The following is an 18123-nucleotide window of genomic DNA, read 5'->3' on the forward strand; positions in this document are numbered from 1 at the left end:
TTTGTGGGGGTCCAGATTTTGCAACTATTTCAGAACATCAGCTGTCTGGATTTGGGTGAAGGAGAAATGTGGGAGGTTTGGGCAAGTTGCTGTGGGGGGTGCAGGGCTGTTGACCAGGGTAGGCATAGTCAGGTGGAAAGCATGAGCATGGCCAGCCGTAGAAAAATGTTTTTGAAATTCTCAATTATCGTGGATTTATCGGTGGTGACAGTGTTTCCTAGCCTCAGTGCAGTGGGCAGCTGGGAGGAGGTACTCTTGTTCTCCATGTACTTTACAGTGCCCCAGAACTTTTTGGAGTTTGTGCAACAGGATGCAAATATATTTTTGAAAAAGCTAGCCTTTGCTTTCCTAACTGCCTGTATATATTGGTTTCTAACTTCCCTGAAAAGTTGCATATTGCGGGGGCTATTCGATGCTAATGCAGTACGCCACAGGATGTTTTTGTACTGGTCAAGGGCAGTCAGGTCTGGAGTGAACCAAGGGCTATATCTGTTCCTGGTTCTACATTTTTTGAATGGGGCATGCTTATTTAAGATGGTGAGGAAAGCACTTTTAAAGAATAACCAGGCATCCTCTACTGACGGAATGAGGTCAATATCCTTCCAGGATACCCGGGCCAGGTCGATTAGAAAGGCCTGCTCGCGGAAGTGTTTTAGGGAGCGTTTGACAATGATGAGGGGTGGTCGTTTGACCGCAGACCCATTACGGACACAGGCAATGAGGCAGTGATTGCTGAGATCCTGGTTGAAGACAGCTGAGGTGTATTTAGAGGGCAGGTTGGTCAGGATGATATCTATGAGGGTGCCCGTGTTTACAGATTGGGGTTGTACCTTGTAGGTTCATTGATAATTTGTGTGAGATTGAGGGCATCTAGCTTAGAATGTAGGATGGCCGGGGTGTTAAGCATGTCCCAGTTTAGGTCACGTAACAGAAGAAGCTCTGAAGATAGATGGGGGGCAATCAATTCACATATTGTGTCAAGTTACAGCTGGGGGCAGAAGGTGGTCTATAACAAGCGGCAACAGTGAGAGACTTATTTCTGGAAAGGTGGATTTTTAAAAGTAGAAGCTCGATTTGTTTGGGCACAGACCTGGATTGTATGACAGAAATCTGCAGGCTGTTTCTGCAGTAGATTGCAACTCTGCCCACTTTGGCAGTTCTATCTTGTCGTAAAATGTTATAGTTAGGGATGGAAATGTCAAGATTTTTGGTGGCCTTCCTAAGCCAGGATTCAGACATGACTAGGACATCCAGGTTGGCAGAGTGTACTTAAGCAGTGAGTAAAACAAACTTATGGAGGACAATTCTAACGTTAACATGCATGAAATCAAGGCTTTTACGGCTACAGAAGTCAACAAATGAGAGTGCCTGGGGAATGGGAGTGAAGCTAGGCGCTTCAATGCCTGGATTAACCTCTACATCACCAGAGGAACAGAGGAGGAGTAGGACAAGTGTACGGCTAAAGGCATTCTTCCTGTACCCAAGAAAGCAAAGGTAACTGAACTAAATGACTATCTCCCCGTAGCACTCACTTCTGTCATTATGAAGTGCTTTTAGAGACTAGTCAAGTATCATATCACCTCAACCTTACCTGCCACCCTAGACCCACTTCAATTTGCTTACCACCCCAATAGATCCACAGACGATGCAATCTGTTGGAAGAGGTTAATAGATCATGCTATTGAAGTGTTATTTAATTTGTGTTCTCTTTATGAAAGCAATACAGGCCTTTTTGTGAAATGTGAAAAGAGTTTTGTTTATTTGGTAGGCTATGCATGATTTAAAAAAATTATTATAACAAGCCACTTTGGAAGTGCACATTATGTTGGTTGGAATAGTATAGGAGAGTTTGAGGCTTTGAGGGGAGAAATCATGTCATCCATCTCAATTCATAGTTCTGAGCTTCTAACATTGTGGGTGCACGGGTCAGTGTGAATTGTCCATGCACACATCTGTCTTTCAATGATAGGCCTAAGTGGATAGTGATAACACAAAGGCAGACAAGTTTCTATCTGTCTCTGTTCCCATTTTGGGTTGATTGCAGGCAGGGAAAGGGAGGGCAATCAATGAGGTCAGTGAATCGTGATTTATTACCTACCACGAGGGCATTAGTGTCACACATACTTTCCCACTGCTCACAGACGTCAGTCTAGTTTTGATTTACATTTGGTTGAGTTGTCAACTATTGTGATTTCAATGTGAAATCAACAAAACATTTCACCATGTCATTCGATTTAGGTTAAAAGTTAGGTGAAAAAAAAACACGAAATTCCCTGACGTTGATGACTCTTTGCAAATCCAATGAGTTTTCCTACATTTATTTTTTGGGGTTGAACAGTGGAAACAACGTTGATTCAACCCTTTTCCCCCCAGTGGGTTGTCATGCTGTGCAGAGACTGCTGTCTTTATCCAACACGGCTTGTTTGGCATGTCTGCTAATGCTAAGCCCTGGTGGGGATTTTGATGTAAGAGGAATGCAAAGTAAACATGAGCAGCAGGTTTGTAGAGATGAATGTAACTTCAACTGAAGGCTGAGCAACAGACAAATCCCATAACACCAAATCCCACTGATTTCATAGAGCACACAAGGTTTGACCTTGAAATCATGACTGCATTCCTTTATGGATCTTATGTCCCAAAATGCCCTGATGTTTTTCAACCTAGTGATAGATTAGTAGTGCTGATTTAGGATAAAGTCCCCCCTCTTATTCCTTACGGTTTAAAAGGCTAACCTGATCCTAGCTCTTCCACTTCCACTAGCTCCATTTGGGCAACTCCCCTTCTGTGCCCTTCAAACCTTCTATCTATATATGAAGGATCATGTGTAGGCAATTATGTAACATCATTGAATGTCATTTCAAACATGCATAAGCATATCCATCTATATCAGCTAATCTGTATAGTTGAAATGGCGCCATTGCTGTAACCACGGCAACTCCATCAAGGTCTAGTCTATCCTGTTATGGCATATGACGGCTTCCACTGTTGTAAACTATAACCTCCTATTCACCTTAGGTTCCAGTCTTTTCTTTTAGATGAGCAAGGTCTTTTAGACTAGAATGATTTCAGTGAGATGGGAGGGATGATGCTGAGGTGAGCGCAGCTTGCAACCAGTTTGTCGGAGCTCCTCCTCAATCGTCAGAAAGGGTATTATTAACATCACATTTGCTCAATGAGAGCAAGGGAACACCAGAGACGGAACCGAATTTCGAGCTGGTGTGTTACGGTTGCCGTTCTATTTACCTCTATATAAGGTAAGACATTCATAATTACTGACACGTTTGTCAATTTTACGCGTTTTGTCCATTTTGCGCAAATGATAACTGAGTAGTCTACCCACTGGGCACAGACCTCAGTGCAATGTCTAGTTTTTATTTACATGTGGTTGAGTTGTCAACTAATGTGAATTCAAGGTTAAATCAACAAAAAATCTCCATGTCTTTGGATTTAGTTTAAAAGTCGGGGGAAAATACAAAATTCCCTTACATTTCCACGTTGATTCAACGTCATCACATTTGATTTTTTGGGGGTTGAAATGACGTGGAAACATTGATTCAACCAGTTTGTGCACAGTCGGTAATAATCACGCAGCTTTGAAGTGTTATTGTTTTAATGTTAAACGGCAGGGAGATTTTACTGCAGGACAGAGGCGCACGTTGCAACAATCGTTTGTCTGCTCCTCATATAAATGAAGACATACCATGCGGATATTTCAATGCACGGTGTAGGCTACGCAAGAGAAGGCCAGTAGCCTATTTTTTTGCGTTTAAGCTATTTCATTTAAACGCCAATAGCCGTTATTATTTTTTCTATTGTAAAAATATTTAGATTTCCGTGACTGAAGTAGAATGTTTGTCAGTTAACCACGTTTGCGACACAAAACAATTCGGCGCAACAAAAATGTTACATTCTGCCGAGAATAGGTAGCCTAGCCGATGCAGAACAAACGCACAGATTATTTGCTTTGGCTACGTTTGATCTGCTTCAAACGCCGCAATCCAATCATATAGTAACTATAACCGTTATAAAGGTGCCATTGAAGTTCGTTTTTAGGTCTGGGGCATTTGATGCATCACATACCGAGTAGGCCTATAATTTTGTGGAATTTGTTTTTTTGCAACAATTCTACCTGGATACCATACCATTAGTAGGGTTAATCTTTATTATAAATATTTTCCAATGAATCCTCTCTATCCGAGTAGGCCAAATTGGTGAATTGTTTCCACTTTTCACATACATAGGATGGTAACTACAGTACATACATTCCTGTCCCTATTAATATGTAGTATCATCTATATTTTTCAGAGGAAATAGGCTACCTGTTTTTCATGTTATTATTAGCCTTTATACAACTGGTGGGTCTAATCCTGAATGCTGGTTGGTTAAAACCGCATTCCAGCCGGTGTCTATTCCACAAATTACCATCTGACTGCGCAATCCGCTGTCTCATCAACCCAGCCAGGAAATGTATAAACTTCTCTATAAAAAGCATTTAAACATTCTCACATTTCTTTTAGCCTAACATTTATTTTTCAACAGCAGAGATTTGTATAAACCTTGCTGTCTGTCTCTCTGACATTTGCAACATCGTTTCAATATTCAAATTTGATCTTCAGCTGTTCCATAGTAATGAATGTGTCGGGAGCCAGGCATGCAGTTTTTCTCAACCCGTCGAAATCATGAATCAGCTGGTATAATTTTTATGGATATATACAACGAAATGTCAATTAAAAAAAGCTAAAACTAAACGAAGTGCAGATAGTTTGCAGTCTTTCCAGCTTCAGTTTGAAGTGATTTGAATATGTTGGTAACTCGTTGTATAAAAGCGATAATGCCCTCAAAGGTGATGTTTGGAGGATACATTTTTGCTCGGTTTAACAACCCCGTGCCAATGTATTCTCCAAACACTGGCATCTCGGGCCTTATCACTTAAATATCTGGGTGTAATTTACAATGCATGTGACAAGCAATGATTAGTCTATTATGAATTCAAACATTTGAAGATTTTTTTTCTCAATGTTATTTGCATGTTTCTGAAAAGTAGGATATAGATATTCCCTCAATTTCTCTGCCTCTGAACCCATGTATTGCCTGTATATCTATCATAGCATAGGCCTTAATACCACAATGAAACATCAGAACATTGAAATGTAAAAAAAAATCTTCAAGGAAATTGGATTAACCATGGTCAGGACTAGGCTACATTGTGGTGTTAAATCCACTACAGAATTGAGGTAGGCATGTGACAGCTAATAGTTTGTTGCTGTGTGTAAATTCTACATGTTGAAGCTTCCTCCTTTTCTTTTTCTTTTCAATTTCTATTCAAATCTTGTTTTTAGAGGCTATTATGAAGACATCGCTTGGCAAGCCAGACCCTGGAAAGCTTCAGGAATACTCCCATGTTGTTTGAAGCCCACGGCAGCACCATGCGTTGTGTCTGGTAACAAAAACCAGCTCACCCTCTTTCCAGCCAACCATTGAGAGTATAGAAACACACACAGCACATCACAGTGATGGGTTTGGACCAACCCTGCTTGGATATGGTGGTGCAAAGGCCCTTTCTGGATGCAACGTGTAAGAGGCACCGTCACCAGAACCTGCTTAGAAAGCTGAGGCCCATACGAATCCTGGGTTTTGTGTTCAGCCTGGTAGCCATAAGCGCCATCTCCTTTTCCTTCAGCGCCTTGACATGGAGCTCAGGGACCCACTTGGAGCTGCTCCTGCCTCAAGAGGCCCTCCTTCAGTCTGGTCCTGCTCCCCACAGGACTCTACTTTCCACCCAGCACCAAAGGGATCCCAATGTCTCAGCCAACATGCCCGTGGCCATGAGGTCTTCGGCAGACGGCAACGAGAGCCAGGGGGACTACCCCACGGACCTGTTCACTCTGGAAGAGAGGCGCCAGGGTGCTGTGGTGCTCCACATGTTTGGGATGCTGTACATGTTCATATCTTTAGCCATTGTGTGTGATGAATTCTTCGTGCCCGCTCTGACAGTCATCACAGAGAAGCTGGCCATCTCTGATGACGTGGCGGGGGCCACCTTCATGGCGGCAGGCGGGTCGGCGCCCGAGCTTTTCACTTCTGTCATCGGCGTATTCATCTCCCACAGCAATGTGGGCATCGGAACCATTGTGGGCTCAGCTGTCTTCAACATTCTCTTCGTCATTGGAATGTGTGCCATCTTCTCCAGGGAGATCCTCAATCTGACCTGGTGGCCCCTCTTCCGTGACGTCTCCTTCTACATCATGGACCTGATCATGCTCATATGTTTCTTCCTGGATAACTACATCTCCTACTGGGAAAGTATTGCTCTGCTCTCAGCCTATGCCACCTATGTGATCTTTATGAAGTTCAACAGCAATGTTGAGGGCTTTGTGAAAGGCTGCATGAACAAGAATCAAGTGGTGGAGGTGGAGGTTCAGCCGAAGGTGAGTGTATTTCCCTATATATTTTTCTTTATCCCTCTTTCCCCTCAGAGCTTCAACATTTCCTCTGCCTCCCTTTCAAATTAATGTGACCATTTCAATCTAGCGGTTAGAATCTCAGATCACAAGGGATGTAGTGCCTACCCCGGTGACGCTGGGCCAATTGTGCGCCGCCCAATCACAGCTGGATGTGATGTAGCCTGAATTCGAACCACGTACTGCAGTGACGCCTCTTGTACTGAGATGCAGTGACTTAGGGGGGGCTCCTGAGCAGCGCAGTGGCCTATGTTGTATCCCATAAAAAGTCAAGTCTATCCGTTGCCTGGTAACATACAGTATATAAATGAATTCAAACCAAAGTCAATTTTTGTATTTAATTGTTTAATTTTACCTTTATTTTAACAGGGAAGACAAATGTGCCCTGTATATACAACATAAATATACATATTATACCCAAAATATATACAGTACTCCCGAATGGTGCTCTCGAGTGGCACAGCAGTCAAACACACTACATCTCAGTGCTAGAGGCGTCACTACAGACCCTGGTTTGATTCCAGGCTGTACCGCAACTGTCAGTGATTGGGAGTCCCATAGGGCGGCGCACAATTGGCCCAGTGTCATACGGGTTACGGTTTGGCTGGTAGGCCATCATTGTAAATAAGAATTTGTTCATAACTGACTTTCCTTGTTAAAAAGGTAAAAAAATGTATACAGTACCAGTCAAAAGTTTAGACACACCTACTCATTCAAGGGGTTCTCTTTATTTTTACTATTTTCTACATTCAGAGGAGACTGCGTGAATCAGGCCTTCATGGTCAAATCACATCCATATGTGTTATTTCATAGTTTTTGTCTTCACTATTATTCCACAATGTAGAAAATAGTAAAAATAAAGGAAAAATCCCTAGAATGAGTAGATGTATCCAAACTTTTGACTGGTACTGTATATGGCGGACATGTATAAAGATGGCAGCTCACATGCACTTACCACAAATGCCTAATGTGCTAAGTTCACTGTATAATACAGTGTTCTCCATTACTCTTTTTTTTGTACCTGCATTAGCATAGTAAACTTGATCCCAACTCAAAGATGGCAAAAAAAATAAAAAGTACATTGTGCTGATTTATTGGCACATTGAACCATGTCGCTATAGTTAATAAAGTCTGTGGGTAGTGCTAAAACAATGATGTCATATCTGAATTCCTCCATCTTTATACACCTTTGCCATCAGGAAGTGATTTGAATCTAACATTTAAAATGAAAAACATTTTAAAATAACTTTTTCTTTTCAGTTTATTAGGAAATAATTGAAAATGGTCCTTTTTTCACTTATTGAATTGGAATTTCAGGTTTCTTCCTGAGTTGACTGACTAATTGGTTTCGATATTTATACAATTTTGGGCTTGCCCAGTCCATGAACTTCAGTCAGCAGGTGTCGTTTGAATGCTTTGAATGCTTACCCTGAGCTCTGAAATTAAAACGTTATATTTCATAATACCTCTTTAAAATTGTGCTCAATTACAGTGCCTTCGGAAAGTATTCAGACCCCTTGACTTTTTCCACATTTTGGTAGGTTAAAGCATTCTAAAATGTATTAAATCGTTTTTTCCCCCTCAAATCTACACACACTACCCCATAATGACAAAGCAACAACAGGATTTTAGAAATGTTTGCTAATTTATGTAAGTATTCAAACCCTTTACTCAGTACTTTGTTGAAGCACCTTTGGCAGTGATTACAGCCTCGAGTCTTCTTGGGCATGAAGCTTGGCACACCTGTATTTGGGGAGGTTCTCACATTCTTCTCTGTGTAGCGTGGTTCGTTCTGCGTTGTGTATTTTTATTTAGGACACTGCCACAACTGGAATTCTGTTGGTAGAATCATTTTTATTCGACCTGCACACGAAGAGACAACACACAATATGTTAGCCCTCGGTGCAGTCACAGCTCTCGGGCACCTTGCTAGCTGAAGGTCCGGCAAAAGAGCGGGAACTGCATACATACTTCCAGTGCCCAACAGCACACTATACAATTAAAATGATATACAACATATTCGGAACAAAATAAAAGACATACCTGCACACGAAGAGACAACACACAATATGTTAGCCCTCGGTGCAGTCACAGCTCTCGGGCACCTGCGTGAGCACATAGCAACTCACTCAAACACGGTCCCAAATACTCCCGAGTTACAATAGGTACCCTAATTAGCGAGCTTGGTGAAAGTTGTTAACATAAATCTTTATAATTGTTTACATTTACATTTACATTTAAGTCATTTAGCAGACGCTCTTACCCAGAGCGACTTACAAATTGGTGCATTCACCTTATAATATCCAGTGGAACAACCACTTTACAATAGTGCATCTAAATCTTTTAAGGGGGGGGGTTAGAGGGATTACTTTATCCTATCCTAGGTATTCCTTAAAGAGGTGGGGTTTCAGGTGTCTCCGGAAGGTGGTGATTGACTCTGCTGTCCTGGCGTTGTGAGGGAGCTTGTTCCACCATTGGGGTGCCAGAGCAGCGAACAGTTTTGACTGGGCTGAGCGGGAACTGTGCTTCCTCAGAGGTAGGGAGGCGAGCAGGCCAGAGGTGGATGAACGCAGTGCCCTTGTTTGAGTGTAGGGCCTGATCAGAGCCTGAAGGTACGGAGGTGCCGTTCCCCTCACAGCTCCGTAGGCAAGCACCATGGTCTTGTAGCGGATGCGAGCTTCAACTGGAAGCCAGTGGAGAGAGCGGAGGAGCGGGGTGACGTGAGAGAACTTGGGAAGGTTGAACACCAGACGGGCTGCGGCGTTCTGGATGAGTTGTAGGGGTTTAATGGCACAAGCAGGGAGCCCAGCCAACAACGAGTTGCAGTAATCCAGACGGGAGATGACAAGTGCCTGGATTAGGACCTGCGCCGCTTCCTGTGTGAGGCAGGGTCGTACTCTGCGAATGTTGTAGAGCATGAACCTACAGGATCGGGTCACCGCCTTGATGTTAGTGGAGAACGACAGGGTGTTGTCCAGGGTCACGCCGAGGCTCTTAGCACTCTGGGAGGAGGACACAAGGGAGTTGTCAACCGTGATGGCGAGATCATGGAACGGGCAGTCCTTCCCCGGGAGGAAGAGCAGCTCCGTCTTGCCGAGGTTCAGCTTGAGGTGGTGATCCGTCATCCACACTGATATGTCTGCCAGACATGTAGAGATGCGATTCGCCACCTGGTTGTCAGAAGGGGGAAAGGAGAAGATTAATTGTGTGTCATCTGCATAGCAATGATATGAGAGACCATGTGAGGATATGACAGAGCCAAGTGACTTGGTGTATAGCGAGAATAGGAGTGGGCCTAGAACAGAGCCCTGGGGGACACCAGTGGTGAGAGCACGTGGTGCGGAGACAGATTCTCGCCACGCCACCTGGTAGGAGCGACCTGTCAGGTAGGACGCAATCCAAGCGTGGGCCGCGCCGGAGATGCCCAGCTCGGAGAGGGTGGAGAGGAGGATCTGATGGTTCACAGTATCAAAGGCAGCAGATAGGTCTAGAAGGATGAGAGCAGAGGAGAGAGAGTTAGCTTTAGCGGTGTGGAGAGCCTCCGTGACACAGAGAAGAGCAGTCTCAGTTGAATGCCCAGTCTTGAAACCTGACTGATTAGGATCAAGAAGGTCATTCTGAGAGAGATAGCAAGAGAGCTGGCCAAGGACGGCACGTTCAAGAGTTTTGGAGAGAAAGGAAAGAAGGGATACTGGTCTGTAGTTGTTGACATCGGAGGGATCGAGTGTAGGTTTCTTCAGAAGGGGTGCAACTCTCGCTCTCTTGAAGACGGAAGGGACGTAGCCAGCGGTCAAGGATGAGTTGATGAGCGAGGTGAGGTAGGGGAGAAGGTCTCCGGAAATGGTCTGGAGAAGAGAGGAGGGGATAGGGTCAAGTGGGCAGGTTGTTGGGTGGCCGGCCGTCACAAGACGCGAGATTTCATCTGGAGAGAGAGGGGAGAAAGAGGTCAAAGCACAGGGTAGGGCAGTGTGAGCAGGACCAGCGGTGTCGTTTGACTTAGCAAACGAGGATCGGATGTCGTCAACCTTCTTTTCAAATTGGTTGACGAAGTCAGCCGCAGAGAGGGAGGAGGGGGGGAAGGGGGAGGAGGATTCAGGAGGGAGGAGAAGGTAGCAAAGAGCTTCCTAAGGTTAGAGGCAGATGCTTGGAGTTTAGAGTGGTAGAAAGTGGCTTTAGCAGCAGAGACAGAAGAGGAAAATGTAGAGAGGAGGGAGTGAAAGGATGCCAGGTCCGCAGGGGAGGCGAGTTTTCCTCCATTTCCGCTCGGCTGCCCGGAGCCCTGTTCTGTGAGCTCGCAGTGAGTCGTCGAGCCACGGAGCAGGAGGGGAGGACCGAGCCGGCCTGGAGGATAGGGGACAGAGGAAATCAAAGGATGCAGAGAGGGAGGAGAGGAGGGTTGAGGAGGCAGAATCAGGAGATAGGTTGGAGAAGGTTTGAGCAGAGGGAAGAGATGATAGGATGGAAGAGGAGAGAGTAGCGGGAGAGAGAGAGCGAAGGTTGGGACGGCGCAATACCATCCGAGTAGGGGCAGAGTGAGAAGTGTTGGATGAGAGCGAGAGGGAAAAGGATACAAGGTAGTGGTCGGAGACTTGGAGGGGAGTTGCAATGAGATTAGTGGAAGAACAGCATCTAGTAAAGATGAGGTCAAGCGTATTGCCTGCCTTGTGAGTAGGGGGGGAAGGTGAGAGGGTGAGGTCAAAAGAGGAGAGGAGTAGAAAGAAGGAGGCAGAGAGGAATGAGTCAAAGGTAGACGTGGGGAGGTTAAAGTCACCCAGAACTGTGAGAGGTGAGCCATCCTCAGGAAAGGAACTTATCAAGGCGTCAAGCTCATTGATGAACTCTCCAAGGGAACCTGGAGGGCGATAAATGATAAGGATGTTAAGCTTGAAAGGGCTGGTAACTGTGACAGCATGGAATTCAAATGAGGAGATAGACAGATGGGTCAGGGGAGAAAGAGAGAATGTCCACTTGGGAGAGATGAGGATTCCAGTGCCACCACCCCGCTGGCTCGATGTTCTAGGGCAGGGGTGTCAAACTCAAATACCCAGTGGGCCAAAATGTAAAACCTGAACAAAGTCGCGGGCCAACATTGAACAAATGAACCTTTTAATATGGACCCAAACAAGTTTTGCTTTAACATTGAATATTGAACAAGCATCGCTTATTACCATACAATATATAATTTAATAGTGGAGACATGCAAAATCGAATTTCAAATGAAAAAAACACATCAATGGCATTCATTTATTAAATAAATAAAATTTTAATAAAAATCGTACTTTTTCCACTGGCTAATAATTTTACAAATAAAATGATAATACTCCACGGATGAAGACTGACAGCTGAGCAGTATCAGATGCGTCGCAGCTCTCATCCACAGCGAGGGAGAACGCAACGAAATCTTTTCCCTTTTCCATCAGCTGGTCATACAGATTGGTGGCAAGATCACATGTGCGATCAGCTACTGTGTTCCTGCTCAGGCTCACGTTTGAAAATGCTTGCTTTTTCTCTGGGCATACGAGGTCACAAACTTTCATCATGCACTTTTTCACGAACTCTCCCTCATTAAAGGGCCGGGCTGATTTTGCGATCTCTGCTGCCACTATATAACTAGCCTTTACAGCAGCCTCACTTTGTGATGTGGCTTTTTTGAACATATTCTGTTGTGAAACCAAACTTCTTTTCATCTCCTCTACTTTCTGGCTCCTTTGAGTCATGTCCAGGTCCTTGTATTTGTCATGGTGTTTCGTTTCATAGTGTCGTCTAATGTTGTACTCCTTACTTACAGCCACGTTGACTCCACAAACAAGACAAACAGGTTTGTCTTTTACATATGTAAACAGATATTCTGCCTCCCACTTGTCCAGAAAGCTCCTGTTTTCTGCCTTTCTTTTCGCCATTTTTGGGAAGGGATAGCGCGCTGACAGTTGTAGCGTCTATGTTGCTATGACTACTGTCACAGAGGAGAGGGCGTTTCTGGGTCCTGTCCTGATTGGCGCGCGAAAACAACAGCAGAGCATTATGGGATTCGTAGTATTAGCTGTGAATGCGCTGTATAATACCGGCGGGCCAGCTCTAGTAGTAATTTGGTATTGTCTCGCGGGCACGGGCCAGAGTTTGACACCCATGCTCTAGGGGTATGCGAGAACACGTAGTCAGACGAGGAGAGAGCAGTAGGAGTAGCAGTGTTATCTGTGGTAATCCATGTTTCCGTCAGCGCCAGGAAGTCTAGGGACTGGAGGGTAGCATAGGCTGAGATGAACTCAGCCTTGTTGGCCGCAGACCGGCAGTTCCAGAGGCTGCCGGAGACCTGGAACTCCACGTGGGTCGTGCGCGCTGGGACCACCAGGTTAGAGTGGCAGCGGCCACGCGGTGTGGAGCGTTTGTATGGCCTGTGCAGAGGGGAGAGAACAGGGATAGACAGACACATAGTAGACAAGCTACAGAAGAGGCTATGCTAATGCAAAGGAGATTAGAATGACAAGTGGACTACACGTCTCGAATGTTCAGAAAGTTAAGCTTACGTTGCAAAAATCTTATTGACTAAAATGATACAGTACTGCTGGCTGGTGGAGTAGGCTAGCTAGCAGTGGCTGCGTTGTTGACTTTGAACGTGAAGCTGGCTAGGTAACCTCGATAGTTTCAGTACTACACCTTGTCATGATACAAAGCAACTTTGTAGCTAGCTAGCTAACATAACACTAATCAAGACGTTCCTTGTATGTATTTAGTTTCTACAATGCTGCTCGTCGGTAATAGTTGGCTGGGTTAGGAAAAATGGCGTCGCGGGGGACGGAAATAGCTGGCTAGCTGACCTCGATGGCTGGCTAGCTAACCTCGGTAATTACTAAACTACACAATTATCAAGCTATGACAAAGACAACTAAGTAGCTAGCTAGCTAACACTACTCAAATCGTTCCGTTGTAAAGTATTAGTATCTACAGCGCTGCTAGTCGGTAACGGTTGGCTAGCTAGCAGTGGGTTAATGATGACTTTGTTCACATTGTAACAAAACCTATAGTTGCGTAACAGCACTTTATGTAACTTTACCACAGTTTTATATTGCCAAATTACGGCGCCAAGGACAACATACCTTGCTAGCTGAAGGTCCGGCAAAAGAGAACGATAAAAGGGTAAGTAAGTACGGATAACCCGCGATGGACCAAACCAAAATATACAAACTTTTACAATTAGGTGTATTTACAATATAGATATCAAAAAATGTTTGTACACCGAAAAATAACATTAACTATGCTGCTGTAATTAAATAAAGAAAACACATTGAATTATTATTATTGTTATTAACATCCCCTCTTGACCTGGCCTAATTGAACTGTCCTTGTGCGCAACTTGGTGCATAATCTAGGGGAACAACATCACTCTACTACATTTGCAAATCCTTTCAAGCTCGGTCAGGTTGGATGGGGATTGTTGCTGCACAGCTATTTGCAGGTCTCTCCAGAGATGTCAAATCAAAAATCAAATCAAATTTTATTGGTCACATACACGTGGTTAGCAGATGTTATTGCAAGTGTAGTGAAATGCTTGGGCTTCTAGTTCCAGAAGCCCAAGCATTTCGCTACACTGAGCTCAGACTGTCCACAATAGGCTGAGAGAGACTGGACTGAGGGCTTGTAGTAAGGCAGGTCCTCAGCAGACATCACTGGCAACAACGTCACCTATGGGCACAAATCCACCAGCCATACTGCTCGTTCTGTGTGTGATTTCCTGCAAGACAGGAATGTCAGTGTTCTGCCATGGCCAGCGAACAGCCCGGATCTCAATCCCATTGAGCACGTCTGGGACCTGTTGGATCGGAGGGTGAGGGCTAGTGTTCCTGGAGTAACACGGGCAGTTGTTGTTTTCATCCTTTCCCGCACGTGTGATGTTCGGATGTACCGATCCTGTGCAGGTGTTGTTACACGTGGTCTGCCACTGCGAGGACGATCGGCTGTCCGTCCTGTCTCCCTGTAGCGCTGTCTTAGGCATCTCACAGTACGGACATTGCAATTTATTGCCCTGGCCACATCTGCAGTCCTCATGCCTCCTTGCAGCATGCTTAAGGCACATTCACACAGATGAGCAGGGACCCTGGGCATCTTTCTTTTTGTGTTTTTCAGAGTCAGTAGAAAGGCCTCTTTGGTGTCCTAAGTTTTCATACCTGTGACCTTAATTGCCTACCGTCTGCAAGCTGTTAGTGCCCTAACGACTGTTCCACAGGTGCATGCTCATCATTTTTCATGGTTCATTGAACAAGCATGGGAAACAGTGTTAACCCTTTACAATGAAGATCTGTGAAGTTATTTGGATTTTTACGAATTATCTTTGAAAGACAGGTTTCTGAAAAAGGGACATTTCCTTTTTTGCTGCATTTACATATGAGATGAGAAATGCAGGACATGTAAACATTGTTAAAATAGGATTATTATTAAAGTGACTAGTGATACATTTATTTATTTCAAGTCTGTATATAGGCAGCAGCCTCTCTGTGTTAGTAATGGTTGTTTAACAGTCTGATGGCCTTGATATAGAAAGTGTTTTTCAGTCTCTCGGTCCCAGTGTTGATGCACCTGTACTGACCTCGCCTTCTGGATGGTCGCAGGGTGAACAGGCAGTGGATCGGGTGGATGTTGTCCTTGATGTTCTATTTCACCTTCTTGTGACATCAGGTGCTGTAGGTGTCTTGGAGGGCAGGTATTTTTCCCGTGGTGATGCGTTGTGCAGACCGCACCACTCTCTGGAGAGCCTTGCGGTGCAGTTGTCGTACCAGGCGGTGATACAGCTCGACAGCATGCTCTCAATTGTGCATCTGTAAAAGTTGAGGGTTTTAGGTGACAAGCCAAATTTCTTCAGCCTCCTAAGGTTGAAGAGACGCTGTTGTGCCTTCACCACACTGTCTGTGCGGGTTGACCATTTCAGTTTTTCCGTGATTGCTCAGTTTGTCTGGGCGGCCAGCTCTAGGAAGAGTCTTGGTGGTTCCAAACTTCTTCCATTTAAGAATGATGGAGGCATTGTGTTCTTGGGGACCTTCAATGCTGCAGAAATTGTTTGGTATCCTTCCTCAGATCGGTGCCTCGACACAATCCTGCCTCGGAGCTCTACGGACAATTCCTTCGACCTCATGGCTTGATTTTTGCTCTAACATGCACTGTCAATTGTGGGACCTTATATTGACAGGTGTGTGCCTTTCATGTCCAATCAATTGAATTTACCACAGGTGGACTCCAATTAAGTTGTAGAAACATCAAGGATAATCGGTGGAAACAGGATGCATCTGAGCTAAATTTCAAGTCTCATAGCAAAGGGTCTGAATACTTAAGTAAGGTATGTTTTTATTTGTAGTACATTTGTAAAAAAAAAAAAAACTTTTCGCTTTGTCATTATGGGTTATTGTGTGTAAATTGATGAGGATTGTTTTTTATTTAATTCATTTTAGAATATGGCTTTAACGTAACAAAATGTGGAAAAAGTCAAGGGGTCTGAATACTTTCCAAAGGCACTATATATGGCTTTACATGCTGTACTCAATTGAATACACAATTTTCTGAGTGGGATTTCAAGTAGTTTTAGATTTATGATAAATTGTACAACCAATACGGATTTTGTGTTAAATGCTCTACAACAAAGCTTTCTTAGTGTCCATCAGGCTTTCTCTACCCTTCACCTTGTTCTGAACACCTCCAAAAAAAAGGTAATGTGGTTTTGTTAGAAGAATGCCCCTCTCCCCACAGTTGTGATTACTACATGAGGTAGTCACCTCATACAAGTACTTGGGAGTATGGCTAGACGGTACACTGTCCTTCTCTCAGCACATATCAAGGTTTCCTCTATCGTAAATCGCTCCTCTTTCACCCCAGCTGCCAAACTAACCCTGATTCAGATGACCATCCTACCCATGCTAGGTTACGGAGACGTAATTTATAGATCGGCAGGTAAAGGAAATCTCGAGTAGTTACATTTTCTTTACAATTCGGCTATCAGATTTGTCACCATTGCTCCTTATCGGACACATCACATCACTGCACTCTATACTCTTCTGTAAACTGGTCATCTCTGTATATCCGTCCTAAGACCCACTGGTTGATGCTTATTTATAAAACCCTCTTAGGCCCCACCCCCATATCTGAGATATCTACTGCAGACCTCATCCTCCACATACAACACCCATTCTGCCAGTCACATTCTGTTAAAGGTCCCCAAAGCACACACATCCCTTGGTCGCTCGTCTTTTCAGTTCGCTGCAGCTTGCGACTGGAACAAGCTGCAACAAACACTTAAACTGGACAGTTTTATCTCCATTTCTTCATTCAAGGACTCCATCGTGGACACTTTTACTGACAGTTGTGACGGCTTTGCGTGATGTATTGTTGTCTCTACCTTCTTGCCCTTTGTGTTGTCTGTGCCCAATAATGTTTGTACCCTGTTTTGTGCTGCTACCATGTTGTGGCCATGATATGTTGCTACCATGCTGTGTTGCTGCTATGTTGTCTTAGGTACCTCTTTATGCAGTGTTGTCTCTCTTCTCGTGATGTTTTGTCCTATATTTTTATTTCATTCATTTTTATTTTTAATCCCAGCCCCCGTCCCCCGCAAGAGGTCTTTTTCCTTTTGGTAGGCCGTCATTATAAATAAGAATTTGTTCTTAACTGACTTGCCTAGTTAAGTTAAAATAAATAAATACAAAAGTATTTTGAAAATGCAGTCAGAGCTCCCTGGACTCCCTCTACAGGTTATTTGCTTGACGTGCAAATAAAAACGTCTGAGGAAAACACTGACATTTAGCATTTCTTTTTTTTAACTCAAATTACCCAAAAGAGTCTCCACTTTCTTTGTCTTTCTTTTTCTGATTTTTCATTTAATTACTACAGCCTGTACCAACCTTCTTGTAAAAATAATTACATATTTAGCTTTTTCCACAACAAAATAAAGCAGTTTTTCCTCCATATTCCTCCAGGGACATGACACGACAAAAAGTTTCTCAGATGTTTTCAGACTTCAAAAGTGTTCTTCTGTTGAGATGACACTGGTCTGCGTCATCCAAGCTGCCATAAAGTGTTCCTTTTTGGGATGAATAAAAATGCCAGTATCATTCTAGGTTAAGCTGGACATGTGTCCCAGTTTGACAAACAAATCCCTGAAAATGTATGGAATCCCTACCAACCATACTTCAAAGTATGGTCTGTTTTGAAAATGCATTTTTTTTCTTCTTCAGATATCCAAAATATGTTAGATCTCAGTCCTCAAAGTATGATAAATAACACCTATTTGGAGGCCTTTACTGTGAAAAACCTTAATACCTTCCGCATGATGATTACAAGCCTCATTGCAAGGAGGAGCGGTACCTGTACACAGAATTGCTACTGTGGTACAATGATCTTATTCCATCTGTCTCTCAGACATTCTCATTAAGAAATTCTAAGAAGATTGAAACACTCCCACAGGTTAAATTATACTGTAAGATATTTTTGGTTTATTCACAAAGAATGACTGGTATCTTCTTTGTGATATATGCATGTATAAGAAATCCATTGATTCAAAGCATTACTTTACAGAGTATAGAATACTATCCTCAATGACACTGGAGGGCAAAGGGAATATATTCCAGAGCAATTTGATACCGTTGTTGAGATTATCCTGATGGATTTAGGTTACTTTGTGACA

The 18123-nt window shown here is 43.8% G+C and overlaps 1 protein-coding gene across 4 annotated transcripts in view; it reads left to right on the forward strand.

The window, feature by feature from the left end:
• The first annotated feature begins 2976 nt into the window (after positions 1-2976).
• LOC106577456 (sodium/potassium/calcium exchanger 2) overlaps positions 2977-18123 on the forward strand; it is a 183332-nt gene continuing 168185 nt past the window's right edge. For all 4 annotated transcript variants that reach the window (XM_014155447.2, XM_014155450.2, XM_014155448.2 and 1 more), the window contains exons 1-2: positions 2977-3254; positions 5340-6428. In XM_014155447.2, the coding sequence (XP_014010922.1) occupies positions 5514-6428 (915 nt within the window). In that variant the 5' untranslated portion in view covers positions 2977-3254; positions 5340-5513. The remainder of the gene's footprint in view (positions 3255-5339; positions 6429-18123) is intronic.

The sequence above is a fragment of the Salmo salar genome, chromosome ssa18 (assembly GCF_905237065.1).
Source record: "Salmo salar chromosome ssa18, Ssal_v3.1, whole genome shotgun sequence".
In the NCBI taxonomy this organism is placed as follows: Eukaryota; Metazoa; Chordata; class Actinopteri; order Salmoniformes; family Salmonidae; genus Salmo; species Salmo salar.